At 35.8% G+C, this 26,456-nt stretch overlaps 4 protein-coding genes across 10 annotated transcripts; 2 read left to right on the forward strand and 2 right to left on the reverse strand.

The window, feature by feature from the left end:
* Window positions 1-1,634: 1,634 nt before the first annotated feature.
* On the reverse strand, window positions 1,635-4,227 carry LOC108866678 (50S ribosomal protein L22, chloroplastic). Its single transcript, XM_018645738.2, has 7 exons — window positions 4,118-4,227; window positions 3,865-4,008; window positions 3,701-3,783; window positions 3,414-3,572; window positions 2,741-2,851; window positions 2,273-2,339; window positions 1,635-2,184 (listed from the first exon to the last, which is right to left on the reverse strand). Exons 2-7 carry the CDS (start codon window positions 3,980-3,982, stop codon window positions 1,904-1,906), a joined length of 819 nt encoding a protein of 272 aa, XP_018501254.2. The 5' UTR covers window positions 3,983-4,008; window positions 4,118-4,227; the 3' UTR covers window positions 1,635-1,903.
* On the forward strand, window positions 3,981-8,193 carry LOC103941427 (agamous-like MADS-box protein AGL62). Its single transcript, XM_009351624.2, has 2 exons — window positions 3,981-4,073; window positions 7,531-8,193. The coding sequence occupies exons 1-2, from the start codon at window positions 3,981-3,983 to the stop codon at window positions 8,191-8,193; spliced, it is 756 nt and encodes a 251-aa protein (XP_009349899.2).
* Window positions 8,194-10,280: 2,087 nt separating this feature from the next.
* Window positions 10,281-13,626, reverse strand: LOC103940356 (L10-interacting MYB domain-containing protein). 5 transcript variants are annotated; one of them, XM_018645734.2, is made up of 6 exons: window positions 13,496-13,626; window positions 11,955-12,054; window positions 11,715-11,864; window positions 11,512-11,644; window positions 11,052-11,392; window positions 10,281-10,974 (listed from the first exon to the last, which is right to left on the reverse strand). In XM_018645734.2, the coding sequence occupies exons 2-6, from the start codon at window positions 12,045-12,047 to the stop codon at window positions 10,423-10,425; spliced, it is 1,269 nt and encodes a 422-aa protein (XP_018501250.2). In that variant the 5' UTR covers window positions 12,048-12,054; window positions 13,496-13,626; the 3' UTR covers window positions 10,281-10,422. The 5 variants fall into 5 exon arrangements, with proteins under 5 accessions (XP_018501250.2, XP_048432648.1, XP_048432645.1 ...); XM_048576691.1 differs by having other exon boundaries at window positions 11,052-11,330; window positions 11,512-11,565; window positions 11,715-12,054; XM_048576688.1 differs by having other exon boundaries at window positions 11,715-12,054.
* Window positions 13,627-21,502: 7,876 nt separating this feature from the next.
* Window positions 21,503-26,301, forward strand: LOC103940317. Of its 3 annotated transcripts, none has more exons than XM_009350414.3 (11): window positions 21,503-22,094; window positions 22,519-22,755; window positions 22,891-23,021; window positions 23,397-23,505; window positions 23,600-23,639; window positions 23,903-23,992; window positions 24,113-24,212; window positions 24,331-24,467; window positions 24,554-24,656; window positions 24,891-25,573; window positions 25,776-26,301. In XM_009350414.3, the coding sequence occupies exons 2-11, from the start codon at window positions 22,617-22,619 to the stop codon at window positions 26,050-26,052; spliced, it is 1,809 nt and encodes a 602-aa protein (XP_009348689.2). In that variant the 5' UTR covers window positions 21,503-22,094; window positions 22,519-22,616; the 3' UTR covers window positions 26,053-26,301. The 3 variants fall into 3 exon arrangements, with proteins under 3 accessions (XP_009348689.2, XP_009348703.2, XP_009348710.2); XM_009350428.3 differs by having other exon boundaries at window positions 22,524-22,755; XM_009350435.3 differs by having other exon boundaries at window positions 22,599-22,755.
* Window positions 26,302-26,456: the final 155 nt, after the last annotated feature.

Below are 26,456 nucleotides of genomic sequence, written 5' to 3' on the forward strand. Positions count from 1 at the left end.
CGTAGGGAGACACAATCCAAACTCATGCCCTTGGGAAGGCCGAAGGCGCAGTAGAAGCAGTGGACGCCTATGAGGTTTAGGCTTTAGGGGCGTGTGAATAGTACACCCTGAGTTCAAGAGTTTAAAGGCGTATGAATAATAACACCCTAAGTTCAGCGCATTTCAGTGTTCGGTCCAATCTTTTTTTAAGAAGGGGTTACTATGTTAAAAGATACGACTTTAGTGTGAATTCTATCATGGTTGATAGTGGCTTACAAATGCCCCACCCCCAGCAACAATGTTTCATTCGGCCAACCATGGTTGACCGCTGAGATTAAAACTAAACCTTACCCTCTATTGTTAATGACCTATAAATGCCTATCCCGGAACCAATGCTTCGTGTGAGCAACAACAGTCGACTCGTGGGATTAAAACTAAACATACCCCCTACAAATGCCCTACCTCTGGCACCTATGATTCGTACGGCAAACCACGGCTGACACATGGAATTAAAACTAAACCCTACCCCCTATAAATGCTCTACCCCCCACATAATTGGTTTGTACGGGCAACATAGGTTGACCCGTGAGATTAAAACTAAACCCTACCCCATATTGATAATAGCTTATGTATGTTGCACCCCTCGACACCAAAGCTTCGTGCAGGCAACAATAGTTGACCCGTGCGCCCAAGCTCACATCGTTTTATGTGCATTGATACGTCTAGTTTAGTTTGTGCCAGCTTGCCTCTTTTTGCGTGTTAGAAGCCTATCTCATTTTTTGTGCGCCAAGCCCGCCTCGTCCTACTGGCCAAAATTTTTATGCACTGACCCTGCTCGTTTCGCGTGTGCAGAAGCCCGCCTCGATTTGCTCGCATGGAGTAGGCCTCGTTTTATGACCCACATTTTTTGTGCTTCAAGACCACCTCATTTAGCGTGACTTATAGAGCGTACAGTCGCCAGCGTGATAGCAACACCCTTCGAGGTGGATCGGTACCGAAGTACCGATCCTATCGTTCTCTTTTTTTTTTTATGGTTTTTTCTCCTTTTCTCTTTTTCCATTGAATTTTTTTTCTTCCTAAGTTACGTTATTTAGATTCAAATACCTTTAGATTAAGATTTATATCCTTGTTTTTGACATGGATTATAAGAAAATTTTCAACATGGATTACAAGAAAATTTTCACTGAAAATATATTTTGTAGAACCTGAAGATGATAATTTAGTGTTGTGGTATGGGAAAAACAAAATTTTAACAAAAATAATTAAAAAAAACATAAAATAAATGAAATTAATGATTTATGCCCAGGAAGGCACATGTCAAACTCACACCCAAGCCCAAACTCATGAGCGTTTCGACTATTCTGATTTTTACTGGGATTTGATGTTGGCTGCATTGGGTTTGTAGTCGATACCCGTGAACTTTTCTTTTATTGAATGTTTTTCATCAAGATTGCAGCAACGGGTCAGTCCCCGAACTTCTGCAGCAATTCAGAGATAAGTGAGATGCAGAGTCAGCTGTTCCTCGGTGAAATAGTTACATCAGTTAGCAAGATTTGTTACTAGTTGTCATAAGTTGCTATGTCGAAACTGACGCTCTCCATAACTATGTCTAGGAGGTTTCTGATAAAAAGGCACTGGAAGACGAGAATCCAGCATTTCCTTTAAAATTTTCATAACTTTATTCTCTCAACAAAAGCCAACTAAGAAATGACTGCGATGATATTCGACATATTAAGCGTTAACTGTAATGGCAAAAACATTTAAAACTACAAGCAGCTACTACCAGAAACTGAAACAAGGTTTGCTCCTACTGTGGCACTTCGTCTTTCACAGTTCAACACGACAATTTGATCCAAATGCAAGGACAGGGGAGGAGTCTCAAAACTTTCCTTTATAATGTGGAACCACGGGAAGGAAGCTTTGCTCATGAAGCCACACCATTTCGTTCACGATCACAACTTCTGCCTTTGCGGCCCCAAATTGGAGTTGTCTCAATAAGCTGGTGAGGAACAAGCTTTCTTTCGCGCTTAGTCATCTTAATGAAATTCTTAACCTTCAGTTTGGCTATCTCCGCCTCCTCGTCAGGGGTAATCTCCCTTACTACGACCGTAAGGCGGCATTCTGGCCTCACTTTAACTCCACATTTGCCTTTAGCATGGTAGGACAGTCTCTTTTTGAAGAATCCCTTTCCAACAAAAGCCTCAGCTACAGAGAAAATGCGGAATAAAGAAGGTTAAAACTGAAAAACAAAAAAAAAATATAGGAAAAGCTAAACTTTATTTGCAGTATTTACCAACAAGGAGACGGTCTGGATCTAACCCATGATTATGAGTTGCATTTGCTCGGGCTGAATGAATGACCTGCAAATAGTAGTTTCTTCATTAACGTTGACATTCTGGAGTACATTTTTTTCATTTGAGTAAGAAATGAGCATAGCGAAAGCGTTACATGTGAAAACCCAGCCTTTATACTGATACTGAATGATGATAACTAACTCCAGAAGTATTCTTAATAATAAAAAACATGGTAAAGTTCTTGATGCATTCACACCTGCCTTCTCACAATCATAATAATAAAAATAATAAAAAGAAAATCACCTTAAATGCTAATGCTATCCAGTTCTGCTCTCCTGACTTTCACACATGTTTTTTACATAGCATAGTGTGTGTGTGTGTGTGTGTGTGTGTAATATATATATATCGTGAATCTATTCTACTTAAAATGGATTCTAGCTCAACTAGGTGAAGAGTTGCTGTATCACCTGATACACAGTTTTTGAAGCTCGCTTTACTGTCACTTGCAACTGCAACAATGCATCTTCAACACGCATACCGCGTACCAGTGCAGCAACCAAGTTTACCTTTTTAGGACTCTGAGAGTGACAAATTGGTGAGTTAAAATTAATAAACGTAAGTCACTGATAAGAGGGAGAACTTGAAAATAGCATTAAACATACAACTTTTAGAGCAATCATTTATACGACCAGAGATCATCACTTTAAATGTCTAAACTGCAAGAAGATGAACTATTCAAGATACAGTTCCAATAGCAGGGACTATTAGCATCCAAGATGAAGCGCGCACACACACAATTGGCAAAAGGAATAGTACAGAAGAACTCGTTCAACCCCCAACAAGCATAATGTTTTCCTTTCTGAGAACTTGTTTAAAGTGACCAACGCCCTACCACGTCTTCTTTGACTCCTCCATTAGTCATCCATTCGAATGTCAATTTGGTCGTGATGTGCACGTGAATGCTCTAACATTAATTTGATTACTGAGCAGCAACGGAACATCATAATCACAACATAAGCAAATAAACCACATGGCAGAAAATGTGCTTCATGGCTCAATGCTTCAAAAACCAAATCCAATAAAAGCATATAATCCATTGCAAAGCCTTATAGCAATGCAACAACAGCGCAATGTCATTACCTGTTTGATGCCCTTTAAGATAGCTTGAACTTTATCAGGTTTAGTGAGCGATTTCTGCTTGTGCTCTTCGTTTGTCGCAGTATTTGATGCCAAAACAGGAGTCAATGGAGATGGAAGAGGCGCTTCCTCAGCTCTCAACTTTCTCGAACTCGAAATTCCCTGTAAAAACAAAACCCACACAAATATTGACAATGCAGAGATAAACACAACACTGTTAGAAATGAAAACACACACACACACACACACACACACACACACATATATATATATATATATTTGAGAATTACCAAGTGCTGAAAATATTGATGAAGGGGTCTTGAAATGGTTGGAGAAGATGGCTTGCAAAGAGTTTGGAAATAAGGCAAGAGACCTGCAACATTACGGTTCTGATTATTTAACACTTTCCCAAAACACCAAGTGAGAAAATTGGAGAATTCGAATAGGTACTGACCCTCCAAGCGAGAAGAGGAAGAAGAAGAAGAGAAATTGGCTGAAGGGTTGTAACTACATTCAACCCTTTTGCTGATTTTCCGGATTGCTGATTGCAGATGCCTCTGCCAAGCCGCCATGGCTGCCACAGAGAATTGCTTTCCACCTGCAACAATGGAGGAAAATACAGATATTTGTTATTGTTTTTGGGCGTTTGGGGGAGAATCGGAGGTTGGAAAATCTGAAAGTTGAGTTCTTTGTGCGCTTCCACCTACCTCTGCCTCGTTTCAACCGCGACGGACACCGCAAAGTCTCAAAGCGTGAAGAGTCTCAAGGCTCGGTTGCCGCCGCAAACCTAAATAATAGAGTAATAGACCCATTTTTCACTGTAATTTTACGGATAAAAAATTAATTAACCTTTTTGAGACCAAAGGATTTTATTTTATTTTATATTTTTTGCAAATATTTTGTTTTCACAATGCCATTTCTTAATGGAGGGGTAAAAGTTGGATTAAAATTATCGATTCCACCAATAAAATTTCTAACCCGAGTTCAAAATTTTCATAAAGATTAGAATGCATATTGAGACTTTAGAAAATTCGGAGATTTGAATTTTCCAAGCTTATTTCGGAGAATTTTTTAAAGTGTGTCCGGATCCTTACATTATGCTTGGTTGCCCTTGAGTGCGTCTGGAACTACATATTCTATGGATTACATGAAGTGCGTTTGGAATCTTACATCCTATCTTATGTATCATTTCTATCTAATTTCATGAGTACAGTTAGAATGCAGAACTGTACATCATGTAGATTACATGGAATGAGTTGTGCTAGTCATATTATTTTATTACATATATGAAAAACATGATTAAATGCATGTATGCATCAGTAATGAAAAGACGGTTGAATGCCTCTGTGGTCTCAATCGAAATTTGTGAGTGATTTTTATATGTAGAGGATTTAAGAAATGTTTCCTAAATGAGATCAATTGACTTTTAAATCACATATGTCGTATTACTGTTACTTACACGAGCTTCATAACTTATTCGGGTTTAGCTTTGCCCAATGCATATTCTCATAGTGCGCTCGAGAGTATGGTTTGTTTAACCTGTATTGTAATTTTGTTTATGCTGAATATCTTATCTATATTATGTATGAGTCCCAATTGATTCTTTGTATTATTGTAACGCTACTTTTTGCGGCCACGTGCCGATCTTGAGCATATCTCAGAGTAGGGCATAACACAACCTATCCACGTGAGAGACACTGTATTTTTAAACGAAAAGCTAACACAAGTTTAAATTTGTACATCAATTGTTAAAGGGGCTCACCATGAAAATTTAATTGATAACTCTTCCACTACGAGAGTCTTATTTAAATTATGGTGTCACCACAAGGACCAAGAAAAAGTTTTAGCCTAGCAGTCGAATTCTCAGGCAAGTCATGCACTCGGGGGCAAACGATCTGTGTGGAGAGATACAACTAATTAGCCAAGCAATTCCAACAGCAAAATACAATCTTTGCTTTGTCTTTTTACATACGAATACCAGCCGAATTATTTATTAGACACACAATTTATACCCTACGTGATGTACATTTTAATCCATATACAATATTAGATTTATCTACTTGAAGTACATTTATACATTATTTCTGAGCAGGTCATGCGATGACACCCTCTATTAGGACGTTATAAAGTTAAACTTTGATGGTTCTATCTTTTGGACAGAGCTACTACCGTCTTTGTGTTATGGAATTCTGAGGGTTGAGTTATTGGTGCTGGTGCTTTCAACCTAGACAAAGTAACTATTGCAGTGGTTGAGGCTATGGGTTTGAGGGAAGGATTAGGGTTTGCCAAACGTAAAGGATTTCAAAACATTATGGTAAAGGGAGATTCAAAGTTAATCGTCTGTGTGGTTCAAGAAAAATGGGATGTCCCTTGGAACTAAAATTCTATTATCGAGGATATTTGCCGGATTGCCTTAGAGTTCAATCGCATCGAATGAAACCATGTTTTCAGATAAGCAAATTTTGTGGTAGAAGCGTCAGCTTATCTAGGTCTCACTCTTAATAATCTGCATTTCTGGGATCATTGTCTCCCCTTTATAGGGTTTAATGCCTTCAACTTTGATTACTTGGGCATCGGTTGTTGTAGAGGTTTTTCCTTTTAATAAATTTCTTTTCTTGATTAAAAAAAAAATCTCTAAGAAGTGTGTTAACTTTCTGTGTGCAAATATAATTATTAATCAAATAAAAAGTTAGTTAATCTACGTTCTCTTCCGGATGTGCCTTTTTTTTTTGTGTGTGTGTTTCGCTTGTTTGTTGTAGATATATAAATTAACGTTTGTTTTTTTTTTAATAATACTTAGTTGACCTATTTTTTGCTTACATGAACGTAATAAAGGTGCCACGTAAATTAACAGATACAATATGACCAATGAATGAAAGAAATTCTAAGAACTAAATAAAATCTTAACATTGTTAATAAAATGATCTCCTTGACATCAACATGGCGCCCTATGACCAAAGTTACCGAGTTCTTGTAACTTTACAGACTAATTTTACCAATTTTAAGGGACGTTGACCAAACTGTTCTATGCTCATAAAACCATTGGGTAATAGATTTCTATTCAATTTGCCACAATATGAGTTCCGAGTTTAAACTCTCCCAAATATGATGAAAGTGTTTAGATTTGATTTTTTAGATTACTGATTAGAATGGGCCGGCAATTGCACAAGGGAAAGGGGAATTGTCATTAAGACCATCTCCAATCTTTGGGGATAAAGTTTAAAAATTTAAGTTAGAAAATTTTAAGCCATAAGTCAGAAACTGTTTTTCTCCTCAAATTCTTGTGGCTTAAAATTTTAACCTATGATGATTAAATAATGATTTTAGCCTAACTTTTTGTTTTCAGTAACCTTTTTTAAAACAAAATTTATATAGATTATCTTATATATTTTTATGAACATTTTAGTCTAAAGATATTTAAATTCCGATAAGTAATTAAAAATCATACAAATACATAGGTATTTATAAAGTTTTAAGTTAAATTTGATTTAAATAATTGTCTTAAATTATTTTAGACGTTAGATTTAATTTTAGGCCGTCAAATCTTTTTTTTTTACCATTAGATTTGATCTCATTTGATCATAACCGTTAGATTATAAGTAAAAAAAAAACAAAATAAAAGTTTGAAATATGATAATTTGGTGGGTTCAGAATAATTTAAGCTAGACTTAAATCTTGAGGGGAATCTAGGTCATAAATATATTTTCTTAGCCCATGGTCGAAGATGGTTTTTTTTTTTTTTTTGGGGGGGGGGGGCGGGTTGGGGGTGAGAAGGGGGGGGGTGGTTTTAAAGCTTATATTATAAGTTTTGGGGGTGAGAAGGGGGGGTGGTTTTAAAGCTTATATTATAAGTTTTATCATGTGGGTTGGAGTTGGTCTAAAGGGCTTACTACAAACAACCCTAAATCGAAACAAGAATGAATGTTTGATTTTCCTTCCCATTTTTGACTTGTTTACTAACTTTTACGAAACGCAAACCGACCTGTTTCTTGCCAAGATAAATCCAAATAAGACAGTAATAAGGAAACCAAATCCTAATCAATTACAAGTCTTCGAACCAACTCTTATATATACCCTCTCTGTGGTTCTCTAATATCTTCCCGTACGTCCTCTTCTACAGACTACAAGTACAAGCCTACCATCGCAAACTCAATATACTGACTCTATCTTTGCCAGAGATAAGTCTGACATCAGAAGTAGCACTCTTATTCTCACAAAGCAGAAACCTAAACCTAGAAAGATTGAAATCAAGAAAATAGAGAATTCAGGCTCCCTATATGTCACGTTTTCGAGGCGGAAAGTTGGACTTTTCAGGAAGGCCTCCGCGCTCAGTGCTCTGTATGGCGCTGAGGTAGCCGTCATTATCTTCTCGCCGCATGGCAAGACGTATGTCTTCGGCCACCCTTCGGTGGATTCTGTCCTCTCTCGCCTTGAAAGTACAAACACTCCCTTACATGGCCGCCAACAAAATGTGTCTATGCATGCAAGGGTCAAGAATGAGAACGACGTAAAAAGTAGTATAGTCGAGTTCAATTCAGTACAGTCTAGCACGATGTACCAAACGAGACTTGGAATAGTCACGGAGGAGATGGAAGTGGACGAGGTGAATGTTGACATGGGAGGTGGCAGGTTCTGGTGGGACCAGCCAATTCACAATATGAATTTGCAGAAACTGAAGCTGTTCAAGAGTTCATTGGAAGAGTTGAAAGACAAAGTTTGTGCACGTTATGATGATTTGTCAATGCGTGAACTAGCTTTGACGGATTATTTGGGTGTACATTGATTTTTCTTCGTACTTTGTATTTTATTGTCTCATGATTTTTCTGAGTTGTATTTCTTTTTTCATGGAAGAAAGTTTTTGAAACATAGTTGGTTTATTAATTCGTTTTTGTAATGGTTATAAAATTTTGTTAGCTTTAAAATTTGCATGCATGAAATATAAACGCTAATCAGAATATTATGTTGGAAGTTAGAACACGATATAGATAATAACCATATACTATATACATATATTCTTTGGCCTATTGCAGTCAATCACGAATCCATTTGTTAAACAGAATTTTTACAAGATTCAACAAAATAAACACTTCCTACACTGCAACACCTATATTGTACTTTTGATCTTGTAGCACACCGCACACCATCCTTACTATTACTTCCCTTTGATGAACACTATTGATCGCAGATGATCTTCCTCACAAGCAAAGAATATGTGGAGGCATAAATTAACCACATTCAAAAGAGCATATCACATGGATTATGAGATCTAAATATCGAAGTTACCCTAGACAACATAAGCAGACTAAGAGCTTAACCAAGGGCCAACAAGACTCCATTCACAACCATTTGGCCCCACGGCACAAAGCATATGCCAAGTTCTCTATCAGACCACGACCCACAAGGAAACATCATTCGTTCTTGGAGGATTGGTCGTTAACCCCTCAACGGTCTGCCCATCAGACACACAAGCAAGCACGACAAGCGCGGGAGGCTCATTGGAGTCTTAAATAAGGTCAAACACTTTCCTACGTTGTTCCATGTCTAATATTAACTCTTACATGCACAAGCTTAGGATCAAGTCAACGACCTATGAATGCCTATTGCTAAGCATCTCCTAAGGAGACTGCTCCACCCCTCATCCTGCCTAGCCCTAGCCTAGCAGACAGGATACAAAGTTCTCCCACTTTAAATATATATCCAAGTCCTCCAAAGAAATTAGTAATTGCGAATTCAGTTTAGAACTATTTACATACTTTCAGTTTCTCTCAAACACTTACGGAATTAGGGCATCAGATAACTTTTGGCAAACACTCTAGGAATTAGGCATAGATGACTTTTGGCAAACACCACACCAGTGTTAGTTAATTGATTTTTTGGTGTTATATATTTTATACGTTTTTTATTTAAATTTAAATTAGAAAATTCACATGCAAAAATTAAGCTTTGTTTTTGTTCATACAGAACATGCATGATCCCATTTGTCTGAGGTCGTAAATGAGTAAGAATGGGATGAGCATTGACACACACATCAAATATGGAGGTAATACTTTAAAAGTCCAACCATAGTGCATTATTTACCAAGTAATCATTTTGTTGTAAATCCAAATGCAAGTTCACTTTGCAATTACATGAATCTAAGATATTGGAAGAAACTAATACTATCAAGCAGATGGAGGAGTACAAAGCCACATTGGACATGGGAGGCAGCAGATTTTGGTGCGACCTACCAACCAGGCAATCGATTCAGAATATGAAGTTGCATGATGCGAAACATGTTAGAAGTGTCTTAGAAATTTAAGGAGTTCTTTAGAATGGTTGAAGTTTAAAGTTGGTATGCGTTTAGATGATTTCTCTAGGAGCGAATTGGATGTGAGGAATTACTTAGGTCTAAATTGAGATTAAATGTGATTAAATCATGTTTTTCACATAAACACACTGGATTAGTTTATTTTTCGTTAGAGAAGCATTCCCAATCCAAAAGATATTGAATCCTATTCAAAGCGTGATTAAGAGGTTTTGCTGTTGTTATGGTGTTATTATGTATATTCAATGCAAAATTTCGATTACAAACTAAAAGCCAACAACCGTATATTTACCTGTATAATGTAATTGTGTTGATAATGGATAAGTAACAATCATTTTCTACATTTTTAATACTTATTATTCTATTATGTTACATTTTTGAATACTTTTTATTATGTTACCTTTTCTGATTGTATATTATGTTACATTTTCTGATTGTATGTTTTTCCTTTTCATAGAAGCGAGTACTTACGTTATTACTTGATAGCTTCTAAAATTGCATGCGTGAAAATATAGAGATTAGAATTTTACTTGATTCATGACTTGGAATTTTGCTTGATTCATGACTTGAAGCAAAAGCAAGTATAATTGTATAGCAAGGAGCTCTTTCTACAAATATTGCTAGCATTGTTCAATGTGTCCAACTAACGACTTATGAGATACAAAACTATACACTTGTAAAGGTAATCGGAGGAGGAAGAAAGATGGATCACTGTGGACGTAGCTTTCTCATCAACCACTTCTTTCGCAGAGCGGGGTGCAATGCTAAAAACATCCTGGCTCTCTTCTCATCCTCCAAAAGGTCAATGGCATCCAGCAGTAAATCATCGTCAATGTCCGGTATAGCCTTTAAGACATCAATAACTTTCTCTATGGATACAGATGCCTCTTTCTTCAGTTTCTTCTTCAACGGTGACTCTGCAACTGCCATATCCCCTAGAGCTTTGGCTGCAAATCCATCGGTTCTTTGTGGTTTCTTAGACTGTTGTAAGGTTTGTGTGACTTCATGACTCTGTCCTTCCTTTTGATCTGATAAATTCTTGACATCACTTGAACCCAATGCTTTTTTCTGAACATTTTGTTTGTCAACAATAGGTGTAGCATCTCCGTCAATTTTCTTAGCAACGGTTCCCTTGTCAAGAGCTCGATTGCAGCTTGATGGACCATTTTTCAAAAGTCTAGCCTCATTTCCACATATGACATACAAATCGGAATAATATGGCATAGCTTTATTTCTGTACATGTGGAAACTGGGATGTGCCTGCATTTATAAAAAAGTAAGGTACGAGCAATAGAATGTCTCCATTAAATTCCTAATCAATAACAATTCAAATATACCTCTATATATTTGTTCCAAACCGGATCATCAGCTACCACCTTTTGTTGTGTTTCATCCCAAGTAAAACCCTTTTGATCAAGCAGGGCATTAACGCTACTGTAATGTTTCCTGAGGACATTGTACCGATTTTTCAATACAGCCCTACCATGGTGAAACCCAAATTTCTCATTAAAGCATGTGATCATGGTAATCCATGATTTCTTCTTGAAAGTGCAACCAACCTTATTCCCTTTGCACACCTCATCCAACATTAGTCCAATGAAAAATTGGTCCATAATCTGTGACCAGTCAATTTTTTTAGGATCAGCATCAGTGGGATCTTGAAATTCCATTCCTCTTGCTACAAAATTTGAGAAAATTACAAACCATATTTCAATGCATTTGCACATATTTATCAAACAGAAAATTAGCTTTGCCAAATTGACATCAATTAATAACGATTTCCCACACAATATGTACCTTCGTTCTCAAAGTCCACATCATAACATGAAAGACTGTATCTTCCATCAGCAACTGCATGGCCACATATTATGCACAGCTCATTATAATGTGAAATGACTTTTGTTCTGTACGGTTGCATTTCAGGGTGGGCCTGCATAGAACATGTGCAACCTAATAACTCTCGTGCGTGGACAGTAAAGTTTAAAGATTAAACGGTATACCTTGATATAATTATTCCACACATTATCATCAGCTGTTATCATCTGTTGCGTTTCATCCCATCTAAAGTCTCCCTGATCAACAAGACTCTTCATCTCGCTGTACTGCTTCCTCAATCTTTTGTATCGATTTTTCAGAATATCTGTATCATACTTAAACCCAAATTCATTATTAAAGAGAACAATCATATCTGCCCAAGCTTGTTTCCTAAATCCATGACCAGTTTTGTTCCCTTTGCTCACTTGTTCTAGCATAAGGTCAATGAAGAAACTGTCTTGTGATGGAGTCCAGTTAGCCCTTACATGGTCACTGGTGGTAGAAGAACCGGCATACATCCTTAACCTGCAACTTAAGAATTTTGTCAATAGAAAGGATAGCTCATGCGAGTCAAATTGCAATAACCATAGATGTAGTTGAGCCCAATACGCATATTGGCTAGATGAAGACCAGATTTGTAACCGTAGATAAATGTATGCAAAGTATTGTTCAGTTAAACATATCAAGCTGCATTTGCACTATACTACTTTTGTTTCCCTTTCCCTCTAAAATCAAGTAAAAACGACAAAGAAGTTGTATGCCATAGTTGAAGAAGCAAAAACAATTTTCTTCCCAATTGGGAAGAAAATGCAAACTATATAATGAGTCACATTTTTCTTTCTCACACATTTCATCACCATCACCATGTTTACACCGTCCCATTCTCTATTTCCCCCTCCATAGCTACAACCTTCACTATAGCAGAACTGCTACGACTCCACAGCTCCCACCACCATCATCACTTTACCAACTTAGACCGCTAAGACTAATAATGTCACCGCTACCAGTATTGTATGTAATATGTATTGTCACCTATTAGATACTTGTAACATAGCTTCTTATCCTAATCTTCATGGATACACAATTTTCAATCTAGTTCATTCCACAACACCCGTGCCGCCTGGCACCACAACTAAATTTTCAAACTAGCTCTACAATTTCCTTATTACATTGCCCCCCTTCCCCACCAAGACTGCCTTAACATAACCTTGTTCACCATTTTCTTCTGACACTGCCCCTTTTCCTTCCAACTATTCTCATTTTTTTTTCCTTCTTACATGATTCACTTTCAGCCTTACAACTCCAAAGGAAATAGTAAAAAAAAAATTCTTAGGCTGCTAAAATGTTTTAACCATGGCAATTTTAAACTTTAATTCCATGGAATCCTGAAAGAAAAATGATTTCCGCACACTTCTTTTCCCCGTTGCACATCAAAGTTTATTTATGTCCCTCGATTCTCATTAAGTGTGCGCATGGAAAGAAATGGGATGTGTGGAGATCACTTCTGTTCCCGAAAAAACTTTGCGTACCAAATGACACTATTATCCCACTGAAGTTACCAAAATTTTACTCTCTTTTTCACATTATTTTTGTATTGTATTCTTCACATAACCAAGCACCAAAACAAAAAAGCACAACCTTTTCTACTAATTCCTACAATCTCTCAACTGCCAAATGCAACAAGAAATTACAGATAATCGGATCAGTTGAAATTTCTCCGTTTCAATTTCAATGGGATCAAAATTCTGACTTCCCAAATGCGTAATTGCTTCAAAGCTATTCGATGGAAACCCTAATTCTCGGTTTGGTTGCTGAGAAAACGTTTCTGGACGATTTCTCTAAATATTCAGAGAAAATAAAATGCAAATATAAATTATCGATTCGATGACAATATTACATGAATAAATAATATAAATCAGAAATTCGATGAAACAAACAGCGGTGAAGAATAGGAATTGCGAAGTACCCGTTGTGACCGCCGTTTGAGCCAACGAGCCGTGGCTGACAAATGGGGAATAAGGTTGTCCTGGGATAAGAGAGAGAATACTTCTGTTTGGCTTTGGATTTGTTTTCTTTGCATTAGTTTTTTAATTTTTTTACTTTGATATTTCTTCTACTAAAAATGTGGTTTTCACTATTCTAGGAACTCATAGTACTCATAAAGTTATTTTAGCCATCCATTGGGCACAATTACGTGAATCGTCAGGAATCAAATTCAAGACGTGCCGTATAAAATAAAAGCTTGAAATTCTTTTCCAAATACTTGGGGTTTGGGCCAATTTGGTGTTGAACTCGTTATTCACGGATTCTGAATATATGACATTTTATTTATAAGTAGAGATGAATATTACTAGATCATAATACTTACTAAGTGAATCCATTATTTATTATTTATATTCTTATACAAGCAATTTCAGAAGAAGGAAATCGTGAACAGTATAATGCAACATTTTGAATCACAAACAGATGTGTCGTGTCTATTTCATAATCACAAATTAATCATTGGGTATTTCTTATAACTGTACAAGCTAGGTAACAAATATGTCATGAAATACCAAATTTCTCCGTTAAATATTTGCTATAGTTGTACTCGTCGAGTGCATTCACGTTGTACTCCTCAACCAAGCTACAACATTTTGGTTTGCTACAACATTTGCCCTTACCCATTCATCAAATGTTTCCTTAGTCAAGCACTGGTATGCTCTTTGTAGAAATTATTAAAGAGACAGGTCATACAGCCCACTTTTAACAACATCGATATTGTCCTCAACTTGGTAATTTCACCTACACAATCCGTGAGGTGTGGGGTTTTATCACAAAAAGTCTCGGTATTAGTTGGAGTGGGTTTAGGATATTTAAACTCTTCTTTTCCAATAGATACAATCGATGTAGGACATTTTGGACCAATTTGGAATTGTTGTACTTTTTTAATAAATTGCTTGCGTTGTGTTTAAGAATAATTAGTTGCAAAATAAAACAGTTAAGCGTTTTATAAACTATATTTTAAAAGTGTTGTGAGTATGAAAAATAGTGTCTAGAAGGATAAATAATGTCATTGTTTAAAATTAATAAACTCATTACATAAATTAAAAATATTATAATGTCTCAACTTCTTCTATTAAAACAGCTTTTAAAAGCAACCAACATGCTGCTTTTAAAAGCTACTGTCTTGAGATCATTGCTTTTAAAATAAGCAATATATTTTATCTTTATCAAATACCTTTTTACTGCTTAACTTTAAAGTGAAGCAGTTTTTGGTGGAAAAATAAAATGCACTACCAAATTGGCTCTTTAACACGCCCCCTCACGTGTGACCCACTAATTGGGTCACACGTGGAAATGGGAATTCCTACATCAACAACCACGTGGAGCTCACGTGAGACCCAATTAGTGGATTACACGTGCAACCAAGGGGACTAACTCTACACGCGGGGCCAAAGGACTCACCATCATCGCACGGGGCCAAGGAAACCCACCTACGGCTCACTTCCTGGTTCTGATATCATGTAGAAATTATCAAAGAGATGGGCCACACGGCCCACTTTCAACAACATTGATATTGTTTCCAACTTGGTAATTATCATCTGCACAATTCGTCAAGTGTGGGGTTTTACCACAAAATACATCGGTATTAGTGAGAGTGAGTTTATGATATTTAAACTCTTATTTTCTCATTGATATGATCGATGTGAGACATTTCAACATTCTCTGCTATATGGTCCCGAAGCTAAATGATCAAACGGAGGCTCCGGAGCAGGCGACCGCATTAAACTCTGTTTGGTGGGCCGCATTGGATAGGATAAATCTAATTAAATTCAACATGAATTACGTCTATCATTTGATGGAGTTTTAAGTGAATCGCGGATTAAATACATATCTCGGATCCATGTCTACAATAGAGATTTTGGAACCCAACTTTAGGTTTCGAAGCCAGCCCAAGCCAATATCAAGCCCGATCCAAGCCAATCCAAGCCAATCCAAGCAAACCTACCAAACATGGGATATGAGTCTGTTTGGATATGAGTATTAAGGATTCATTCGAAATGGAAGATGTGGAAGCATGAGAATTGAATATAAACATTTCATATCGTTTGTTTCAATTAATTTAAAGTTTACTTGAGATCCTTATATTACACTTCATGCATTATTGTTTGTTACATTTGAGGGAATCGCATCGTAGGCCTATCATAATTTTATCTCATTAACCCTCCCTAAACTTTTACATTAAACACTGAAATTTGAATTTTAAATCCAAAAATACCAATAGGAGCAACCAATGATCCAGACAAAGCCGCTACCTAATGTCACGGTCTAGTAATATTCATTGTCACTTGTAAATAAGATGTCTTAAGATAAATTTCTGCCAAAAAACGAGTTTGAAACACATTATTATAGATAATCTAATATGATACATAACTCAATCTCTAATCTCTTAATGTGAAGATAATATTGTTTATTCAACAAACAAAATTATCCTGTGATTCCATTCATACGTTCAACATCCAAATTTTATGCTCTTATCCAAAACTATTTGTTTCGTGTTTTTTTAATTGTGAGTGAGAAAGTGAAATCGATATATTTTACTCACCTACTTAAACAACATTCTTTTGTTTTTATGTGGACCAGGAAACATTCCCACGCAAGTTGCGAACCTTAGATCTGACGTTCAATGCTTTATTAGGTAAGAACATCAACTACAATCAGCGGTGGATCCAAAATTTTAGTATCGGGTAGTCCTAATTTTATAGTAAAAAAAATAATAAATAAATAAATAAAAAGACCAAAATAACATTAAAAAAAATAAATGACAAAGTCATTACTATTTATATGTCTACCAAAATAAAAATGAGTACAACTACATATGTATAACTCTCATCATGAATGCAAGACCATCAAAACTTTTACGATTAATACATAAATAAACATAGTGTTGAACACTTGAGTGACAAGTCCTTACAACATGCACTAATAAATAAACCAGCCTCCCCAAGAAAAACTTGCATAACTAAACCCTAATTAGGGTTTTGGGATCAAAAGAAGAATGGAAGACGTTTGCAAACCTAGAGGCTAAACCCTAATGCCAAGGGATAAAGAGGAGGGTAAGTTCAAAGGTCTTCTACTGGTTGGAAGAGTTGAGGAATCCCAAAGTATCTTTGCTAGCGAATGAGGATCTTCGCTGGATCCTTTTTTTAGGATTCCGAGAATCTTTCAATTACATATGTTCATCGTACATGGTGCGACCAGTTTTCGTCAGATACTGTTTATATTCAATTTTAAATAAAAAAAATTACAATAATTTCTAACCGCACGATTTGCAATAAATAGATATGATTAAAAAATCTTTAGAATCCTCACAAAAAGAATCCGGCGAGATTCCTCGCTTCTTGCCAACAACCAAATGGCAAAGGTGCATAGCAAAAGGCAAAATGCCAAAGGTTAAACGAAATGTTTACTCGAATGAGATTGTGACCCGCTTAATTTACTCTCTCCTTTTTATTAAAATCTCTAAATTGTTTTTACTTGGGAATTGATTAAAAACCCATCACGTGGAGTCTAAAGGATGTCCAATCACAATGAGAAGAGCAGTCGGCAGTGCTTTTAAAACCTTTTTTTATTGGCTTGGCTCAAAATGGTGCGTTTGGCCAAGTCATTTTAAAACAAAGTCCCCTTCTTTCCCCTTCTGCAACAGAAGGAGCAGTGCATCGGCAGCCATGGTTGCTGTTCTCCACCACCACAGCCCAGACTTGGGTGGTCCTTGGTGGTTTCAATAAGCCTTTATCTAAGCTTGCGGGTGGTCCTGGGACCACCCGGTCCCTTAATAGATCCACCTCTGACTACAATTACATATTTCTTCTTCATTATAATTAGGTGTCTTATTATATTATTATTTTTTTTTTATCAATATGAGGTTTATTCTTAACATGTTCTTTCACGTGTTGAAATTTTCAAATCAAACGCACAGACAACGCAAACAAAATGATTTATAGCACGTGTGGTTATTAAACTTCACACGTAAAACAATTTGTTCTAGTACCATCAAAAAGATTAAAGTTCCACCATAATTAAAAATGTTCAATTACTTAATTTTTTTATAAGAACATCTGAACGAAAAATCATTTGAACCAAAATTTATTTAACTATATATGTAGCAATCCTTAATTGTATATATAACAAATAATGTATTCATCATGAACCATTCATTTATTTAAAATATTGAATGACTAAATAATAATAATTAAGAAGTTAAACAAATTTTTTTTTAACAAACGATATTATCCACACTTAGGAAGTGAGGAAGTGTGTTAAGTACTTAAGTCTCACAATGGTTAACAATAATGGAGTTCAAATTCGTTTTTTGCAAGAATCAAACCTAAGACCTTACACTTACAAATAAAGAGAAATATCATTACACTATAGTATTAAACAACATAAGTTAAACAATTTCATGTAAAACTTTTAACATATAAAAGTACGCTATTTCAGAAGAATGAACTCAAGTACTAGCTTAACTAATAGTCAGTCACTTAGTACTACAGTTTAATAATATTCTTTTTCAATTGTAAGTGAGATGTGTTAGGTTTGATTATCGCCAAATGTGAAGTTGAATCACATTAATATTGCAAATCCATTATAAAGTTTAACCCACTATTTCATCATTTTAATATAGATATTATAGTCTATTAAAAAAAAAAAAAAAACAAAACTAGTAGTCAATTCAAAAGCTAGCTAGCTTGCCTAAATGGCCCGGAATCGGAATCCCCTCTGGATCTAAAGGAAATGAGTCCATTAATTAATTAATTTAGACCATTAAAATTTGATACAACGATTATAAACAGAGAATATCTCTAAAAGTTATAATAATTGTAATCATTGAATTAAATTTCAATAATTTGAATTAATTGATTAATGTACTCAGTTCCTTTAAATCCAACGGAAATCCGATCCCTGAATGGCCCGAATCTAGTAGTGACTTCCTATTCCTTCCAACCGAACCCAAAAAGAAAATGCAAAGGGCCACGTCATTGAATGCCTTACGTCCCTAACTGATTGACGAATAAATCAACGTGTCAACCACCCTCTTGCTGCAATCACCATCATGTCACGTGTATTTTATTCATTTGCAATTTTGCACCCATCACATTGATTAGTCAAAGAAAAATATTGAGAGAATTTAAAAAAAAAAATTTTTTTTGCAAATCACTTTCATGATTTACAAATTTTGAAAAGAAAAAAAATCAACCGTTAACAAACAAAACATAGAATTTAAAAAGATGATCTTTCTAACCTTATCGAAATAAATATTTGCCAAATGTTTGATATATTTAGGTGAACTGACCAAAAAACAAACACAAGTGAATCTAAATGTGATGTGACAAACTCTAAAATAATTTGTCTCTCTTGTTTCACTTTTTATTTGTTAAAAATAAAAATGAGTGTGGGAAAATCACTTGTCTTTGATCATTAGTGTTTTGACATTTGACAACACCCACTTGAACAATTCTTAGCGGCTCACTACGTACAAGTTTTAGATTCTTGCTAACAAGATTTGAAATCTATTTTCATTTAAATGATTTCCACCAAATATGACAACATATTGTTTATTGGGCAAGTCTAACGAGAATTAAGAGACAAGATTAAGCAAAGCAGTGCACAAAGTCAAAATTGAAAACCGAAATCGCTTCCCCATATTTGGCAACAACAGCAAGTTAATTTTGTCTCCATGAACCTATTCCTTCTTTGTCAAGTAAATATGATTGATAATCAACAAGTTATCTACTTTTCTTGTTAAGTTAACATAAATTGGCCTTCTTTTCTTTTTCGTGGTTCCTACTCAATCCCTGTGATGAAAAAGTTGATAGCCTTATGGTGAAGTCCGTTAACAATCACAAAGACATTGTTATGTTTTTTGGACCAGAGTTTAAAAAGATGATTTTTCTAACCTTGTCCAAATAAATATTTAGGTGAACTGACCAAAAAACAAACACAAGCGTATCTAGATGTGATGTGATAAACTCTAATACCTCGTTTACTAATCCGTAATCAAAATAAGGGGAATTGAAGAGGAAGAATGGAATTCAGAAGAATTGGAATGTGGTGGAGTTAGAATCATATTCTTATTAAAGCTGTTTACTAAAACTTTATGGAATCAAAGTAAGAATGATATTAACCTATATAAATTGTTTACTAGTTCACATGAATCACAATAGAAACTAATGTTATATGTTGATTAATAGAAAGTCAAATGATAAAAAATAAAATTAAAAAGCAAACTAACCAATTACCAAACCCCAACCTAATTGTTCCTCTCATTTTCCGCCTCTCTCATCTTTCAACAGTTTGAAATTGAAGGTGGGTTAATTTGTGGCCGATGGGCAGTGGTAGTGGTGGTGATGTCGAAGGATTAATTTACAAGGCTGTGATTTTTTGTTGGTTAGCAAGGTTCTTCTTGGTTTGTGGTTTGATTTACTTTTGTGGTTTAATTGTTGTGGAAGATGATGGTGGTCGGGTTCGTGTCCTGGGAAAAGTAAGGGATGTGTGACGGTTGTGAGGGAGAAGAAGCAGGATAACACTGGGGACAAGAGCTTGGATTTCTTTGGAATTTCAACTTTTATGCAAGGGCACAATGGGTAAGAAAAATGGATTCCTCACCCCCTTAATCATCCGGAATTCAAATACCATCCAATTGTTAGGAATCCAATTCCTTTGAATTTCGGAATTGAATTCCATAATTTGTGTGGGACCCACGAAATTTTGATTCCCTCGAATTTGGTTAACACCTGAGTATTTCGTAATCGGAATTCAATTCCATTTCTTGATGCTAATTACCCTTACGTAAACGTGCCCCAAAATAATTTGTCTCCCTTGTTTCACTTTCTATTTGTTAAGAGTAAAAATGAGTGTGTGAAAGTCACCTGTCTTCAATCATCAGTATTTTGACATTTAACAACACCCACCTGAACAATTCTTAGTGGCTCACTACATACAAGTTTTAGATTCTCGCTAACAAAATTTAAAATCTATTTATTTAAATGATTTCTACCAAATATGATAACATATTGTTTATTGGATAAGTCTAACAAGAATTAAGAGACAAAATTAAGCAGAGCAGCGCACAAAGTCAAAATTGAAAACCGAAATCGCTTCCCCATATTTGGCAACAATAGCAAGTTAATTTTGTCTCCATGAACCTATACCTTCTTTGGCAAGTAAATATGATTGACAATCAACAAGTTATCTACTTTTCTTGTCAAGTTAAAATAAATTGGCCAAATTTTTTTTTCATGGTTCCCACTCAATCCCTGTGATGAAAAAGCTGATATCCTCCATTTTATGGTGAAGTCCGTTAACAAACACAAAGACATTGTTTTTTTTGTTTTTTTTTTTGGAAATATTGTTATGTTTTTTAACCACTGGTGCGATTTAATGTTTCTTACATATTCAAAATATTAAATATATTCCTAAGCTGATCTGACAAATAAGTCATCATAAGTGAGCTTCGCTAATGCTACATCACATACTTAACATTTTTTTAACAAATTCAACGGAATGTGACAAAATGAAACAAAAATCGACTTTTAGAAGACATAATGACACAAATTTCATTTCAAAAAACAAAGTGAGATTGGATTAAAGTTCTAAAGTTCACAATGGCAAAAAATAAGTTTATTTGTTTCCAAACGTTCATTGCACTTGTTCATCTAAACAAAATCTTGCTTCTATTTTGCTATTTCAATCCCTAGATTCTTCGTTTGTCAGTATGTATTAATTCCCCACCCCCAACCTACCCATTAAAGTATGTGTGGTTAGCAGGACACCTTCGACTGCTTTCTCAACCGCCCCATACCGCTCCATAACGCCCCCCTCCCACTTTTGTCTTAAAGAGACAATACACATCTCCGCACCAATAAATTATGTTAAGTTATAAATACGGTCTAGTAATAATTTTTTTCTATAAATTTTATGTTTTATTATCTTCAAATGATAAGTTTGATGTTAAAAATAAAATACGGTTTAGTGGTAGTCTTCTTTTGAACAATTTCTGGTTTGTTTCACTTTAAATAAAGAGTTCGATACTTAATTATTGTTTGTTTATAAGTGCGGTCTAGTGATAATTTTTTTTTGAAAAATTTGAGATTAAATTGCCTTTTAATAATGAGTTTGATAAATATAATAAGTGGTAATGGTCTAAAAGAATTTAGATTTGATTTTCTTTAAATAAATTATCGGATTGAAAAACCCGTCCCCACTACTATTTATAAAAATGAAAAACAAATTATGTATTTTAATCTATGATATGTATTTTAACATATAGTTTTGGTTATCAGCTAGTCTTCTGCAATCGTTACGCCCAAGGGGAAAAAGGGCCTATGTATTTTTCCATGTTCGAAACCCGTCTGGGTGGTATCAACATTCAGGTGGCCTTGTCTATTTTCTCAGTGCTCGGAATCATTACTTTTTTATTGAGATCTGCACATCCTCAAGAATTCAGTATTCAAATTCTGGGTTCTCTGCAGACTCCACAGTTGTGAACTGGGCAGCAACTGCAGCTGGTTGGAGAGCTTCCTGTGAGTCCTAGTTTTAAACTTTTGATTCAATTTTTTTTTGTTCTTCTTCTTTCGTTTTTGTTATCTATGATGTTGTTTCTGGATTACTTTTTATATGAATTTTATGGTAATTGGATTCTTTTAGGCTCAAGAATTAATGTATCTGTTTTATTCTGCACCCAGCCGTTCAAAACTGAATTTTTGTTGCTGTGAATATTTGAGTGTTTTGACTCGAGCGATATTCTACATTAAATTCATTTAAACTACGGAAAATAAAATTCAAACTTTGGGGTGCGAAGAGCGCACTACTTTAACAAACTTGGCTAAGCCAATAAGAAAAACCTGTATTTGGTATAGCTGTTTGTGTCTTTTTATTGGCACATATGGATTTAGATGTTTATTCCTGATTATTACAGACTCTAATTTTTGTTTTGAATATAATTAGTTAAGGGGTTGAAACTGCAAAATATTGGGAATATCTGGCTTGATTGTTAGCATAAGTTTCTGAGAGAAGGATCTTCCCAGTTTCTTGGAGATGCGAAGATGGAGAAACCGCGAAAGATCACTCAGTACAGGGAGAGGCTGGACAGAACACTAGCATCTCCTAATCTAACTGATAAGGAAGCATTGAAAACCCTCGTCAAGAATCAGCTGATTCGTTCTAAGGAAAATGGAAATGAAGGTTGTTAGTTCTTAACGAGTTCCTTTTCGAGTTTGACATTTTTAGTCGGGCACCAATCATGCACCACCAATATCTTAAGATAGTGTAAGCAAATATGTGATCACTTAATAATGTTTAGATTTATGGCTCCTGCAGGATGCAATGAGAACGAGGTTGAAGAAAAGACGGCTGAAGTATCCAATTTACTGGACATGTTAAGAAGTGCTTCCTTTGTTGATGACAAGGGATTGAGTACCTGTGAGACCACAACCCAACCCGAATGGAAAGTATGTTATCGAATCTGCATTATGTTCTCGATATCCTGCTTTGTCCCTCATGTCCTCGATTATAAATTCGCTTCTGTAGAATCAATTCTCTGCGTTTTAATAATTGAGAGATTTAACATCATCATGAACATTATAATGTCCTTGATTATAAATTCGCTTCTGTAGACCACAACTTCTAAAACTTAACATCATCATGAACATTATAAAGTTCTAATTTTTTAGAGGGGGGGAGGAATGGGGGCGCTATTCAATTGGGATGTTGATCAGTAGTCGTTAAAAGTTATAATGATTATTAAGTTTTTCTATTCTTTAATCGACAAGGTGTTGTGACCCCTATATCATGACACTTAAGTTAAAAATATACTTCTGTTACAGTTAAAACAGGATAATGAAGAGTTCCGTGTGATGTATCGTGAGGGGATTGAAGGCAGTCCATTTCATACATTACTTGCTGAAGGCTATGTAGACGGGCCTGTAGATGTCTGTAAGTGAAACCAAAATACTTGAAAGTTCATATGCCTCGTTAACAATATCGAACTTTAAATAAGTCGAGACTAACAAGGTTCCTTTTGTTGTAGGTTTATGCATCTCGTGGGAGTCAGACCTTTACAAGAAATGGTAAGTCATTTCAGTCACTGCGTGCGCACTTGATTTATGCATATATTTGCAATGAGATATGGTCTGCTTGATGGAGTTTGTATCGAAAAAGTTCTTCTCTGTTTTGTCCTACACGTCTTTCATCAATAATTTATAGTGCTTCTGCCTGAGAGAAGTGGGCTGCAAGTTCGCATCAAGGGTGTCGTTAAGGAGCTAAATGACTATGTACTGAAGGGATTTAACTCAACTTAGACAATAAATGGGTTTATTTTAACTTCCTCCAGGTGGCCTCAGTCTACAGTTCCAACTTTCAAAGTCCTCTCTACCAAATGTTTGCAGAAGGTCCGGATCGGTGAACAGATATCTTTAGTGAGGTTTGTCTAAGACAAAGCATAAAACTATATCATGTGTTAAAAAATTCTTATTTGATTTCTTTCACTTTCGAGAATATTTCCATATGAAATGCTGACTTTTGTTATGTTTTTGGAAGAAAGGATGAAAATTCCATGGCCACTTTCACCTAGGGAGGCTGCTGTACACTATTTTATGTTTGAGTATTTCCAAGATGATCTGATTGTTGTGCTCTTGAAATCGGTAGGTAACCGAAATAGTCTTTTGGCTTCAATTTTATTTTGGCATCCATATTCCCAATACTCCTGCAATTCCAAAATAGAAACCTGAATAAACTGATTTATCACAAATGTCATCTCAGATCTCCGACTTGGAAAGCATTGATGGCACTCACTGTCCCACCAATGAGGCTACTGCTGGAGAAAAGGATGCTGTAAGGATAGATTTGGTGGGTGGCTTTGCTTTGCAGAAGGTTACCAATGAAAGAAGTTACTTTCGGTAAGCTATGGCTACTTGAATGTAATATCTGTTGACTTTGTTTTGCGGTTTGTAATTAAAGCTTTGAACAATGTTTATTATTGTAGGACAATAGCAAGTATGGATATAAAGATGGATTTTGTCCCGCCATCCCTTATAAATTTTATCTCGCGGCAGCTCATTGGCAGTGGTTTCAAACTCTATCAAAAGGTTATATGTTTCGTATTTAAGTATAAAACGATGCAGCTAAAGATTAGACATATGGAACAAAGTATATACTCAGAGATATTTCGAAAAGGAAGGGAAGGGGAGGGTAGAGAAATTTCTTGAGGTTGCCTGTTGGGCGTTCTGCCGAAACTGCATGCAAGCATCCCTTCACTATGGGACTATTTTTATCACTTTTCTTCACATTTGCCAATGCTTAACACTGTTACAAACTTACAGGTAGTGTCCTCTAAGATTAACTACAACGAAGATTACAGTAAGGTCTTGAGTGGCCCACTGTACTCTTGGATACGTGAAGCTCTTTATTCACATAATGAATCAAATGGGGCTTTGGAAGAAAACAAGCTACACAGTGACACATTCAGTCTCTCGGAAGAACATCTGGCAAAAGATAAGGCGGATGAGAGTTTGGTAGGTGTGGATCAGAAGGTCAATAATGATGACCCTGCAATTGAAGCTGCTCCAGATGATGCACAAGTTAACCTTGCAATTGAAGCTGCTTCAGAAGTTGCACAAGTTATAGGTGGAAGCTCATTTGGTGAGATTGAGGAGGTAGAGAGCGAAAAAAGCAGGCAGTTTGAGGTTCAAACACCCAACAGAGTTGCTGAAAGGGATCATGTAAATGGAAAGAGAAATGTTTTGATCAGTTCTGAAGTGGAACAAGCTCTCAGAACATTAGAAAAGGTAATTTATAAGGTTCGGCAAAATGGATCGAATGCTCATATTCAGTCCTCTTCTGGCTTCACCAATGGAATCCTCCCAAAGGAAAATGATGTAGGTAACCCAAAATATTTAGAAGGTGGAGTTTGCGGAAGTGGTGAACATGTTCTTGAAGTATCTAAAGAAGTCGAGACGACTTTGCCCAAGTCCGCAAGGAATACATCTGTCGTTCAATACTTAAGGTAATTGTGTCAATAATACTGATCATACTTTCTTGTTTGGGGTCCAAATCATACACCGCATAATTTTAGCTTAGAAACTTATTCCTTAACATATTTTATCGCTTCATTTAGCGTTAAGACAAAACACCATGATCAATCTTTTACTTTCTTGTTTTTATCTAGGATCCAAAGTTAACCTTTTTTTATTCAACTTATGTTGCAGCAATGCAGGATCGAATTCCTTGTCGAAGGATGTTCACCCCAACAGAATAGTACCTACTTCCCTAGAGCAAGAACTTTCGATTTCTTATGACAGTAACCAGGTTGCATTGCGTTCCTCCAAAGACGGAACTACAGAGGCACCCGTTGTGGATCATATTATGCATCGAACAGACCAGATGAAGTCCAATACAAACGGCGATCATGAATGTAGCCCTAGTAGAACAAAGAAGTCGAGGCAGCGTGGAGCGCAACGGTTCTGTTGCTTCAGCATCAGTTGAACACACAGATTTTTAAGAGGTGGCAAGAGGCTGAAATTTGAAAGGGTGGAATTTTGTTGAAGTCACTATAGTTTTAAGCCTAGTAGATGAGTTAAAGAGTGGGTTTGTGATTGTAACATGATACTTATAAGTCATGAGAATAACTGATATGACGCTTAAAGATATATATACTGTTTTTAGGAGGTTGATGTACAATATTTAAGAATAATCATCTACAATAATGTTTTATTAATGCAACTCCATTTGCCACGTCTTAGATTCCGAAAAATAAATCCAACGAAAGGATACACGTTCGTGACATGTAAGTTTTCTTCTGCCAAAAGTGGCATACGCCCGTGACATATTAGTTTCGCTCAACAAATGATGATAATCATCTGTGACATGTAAGTTCTTTCCACATTACT

Source organism: the organism of the source record quoted next, unplaced genomic scaffold, assembly GCF_019419815.1.
Source record: "Pyrus x bretschneideri cultivar Hongxiangsu unplaced genomic scaffold, Pyrus_bretschneideri_v1 Contig9, whole genome shotgun sequence".
NCBI lineage: Eukaryota > Viridiplantae > Streptophyta > Magnoliopsida > Rosales > Rosaceae > Pyrus > Pyrus x bretschneideri.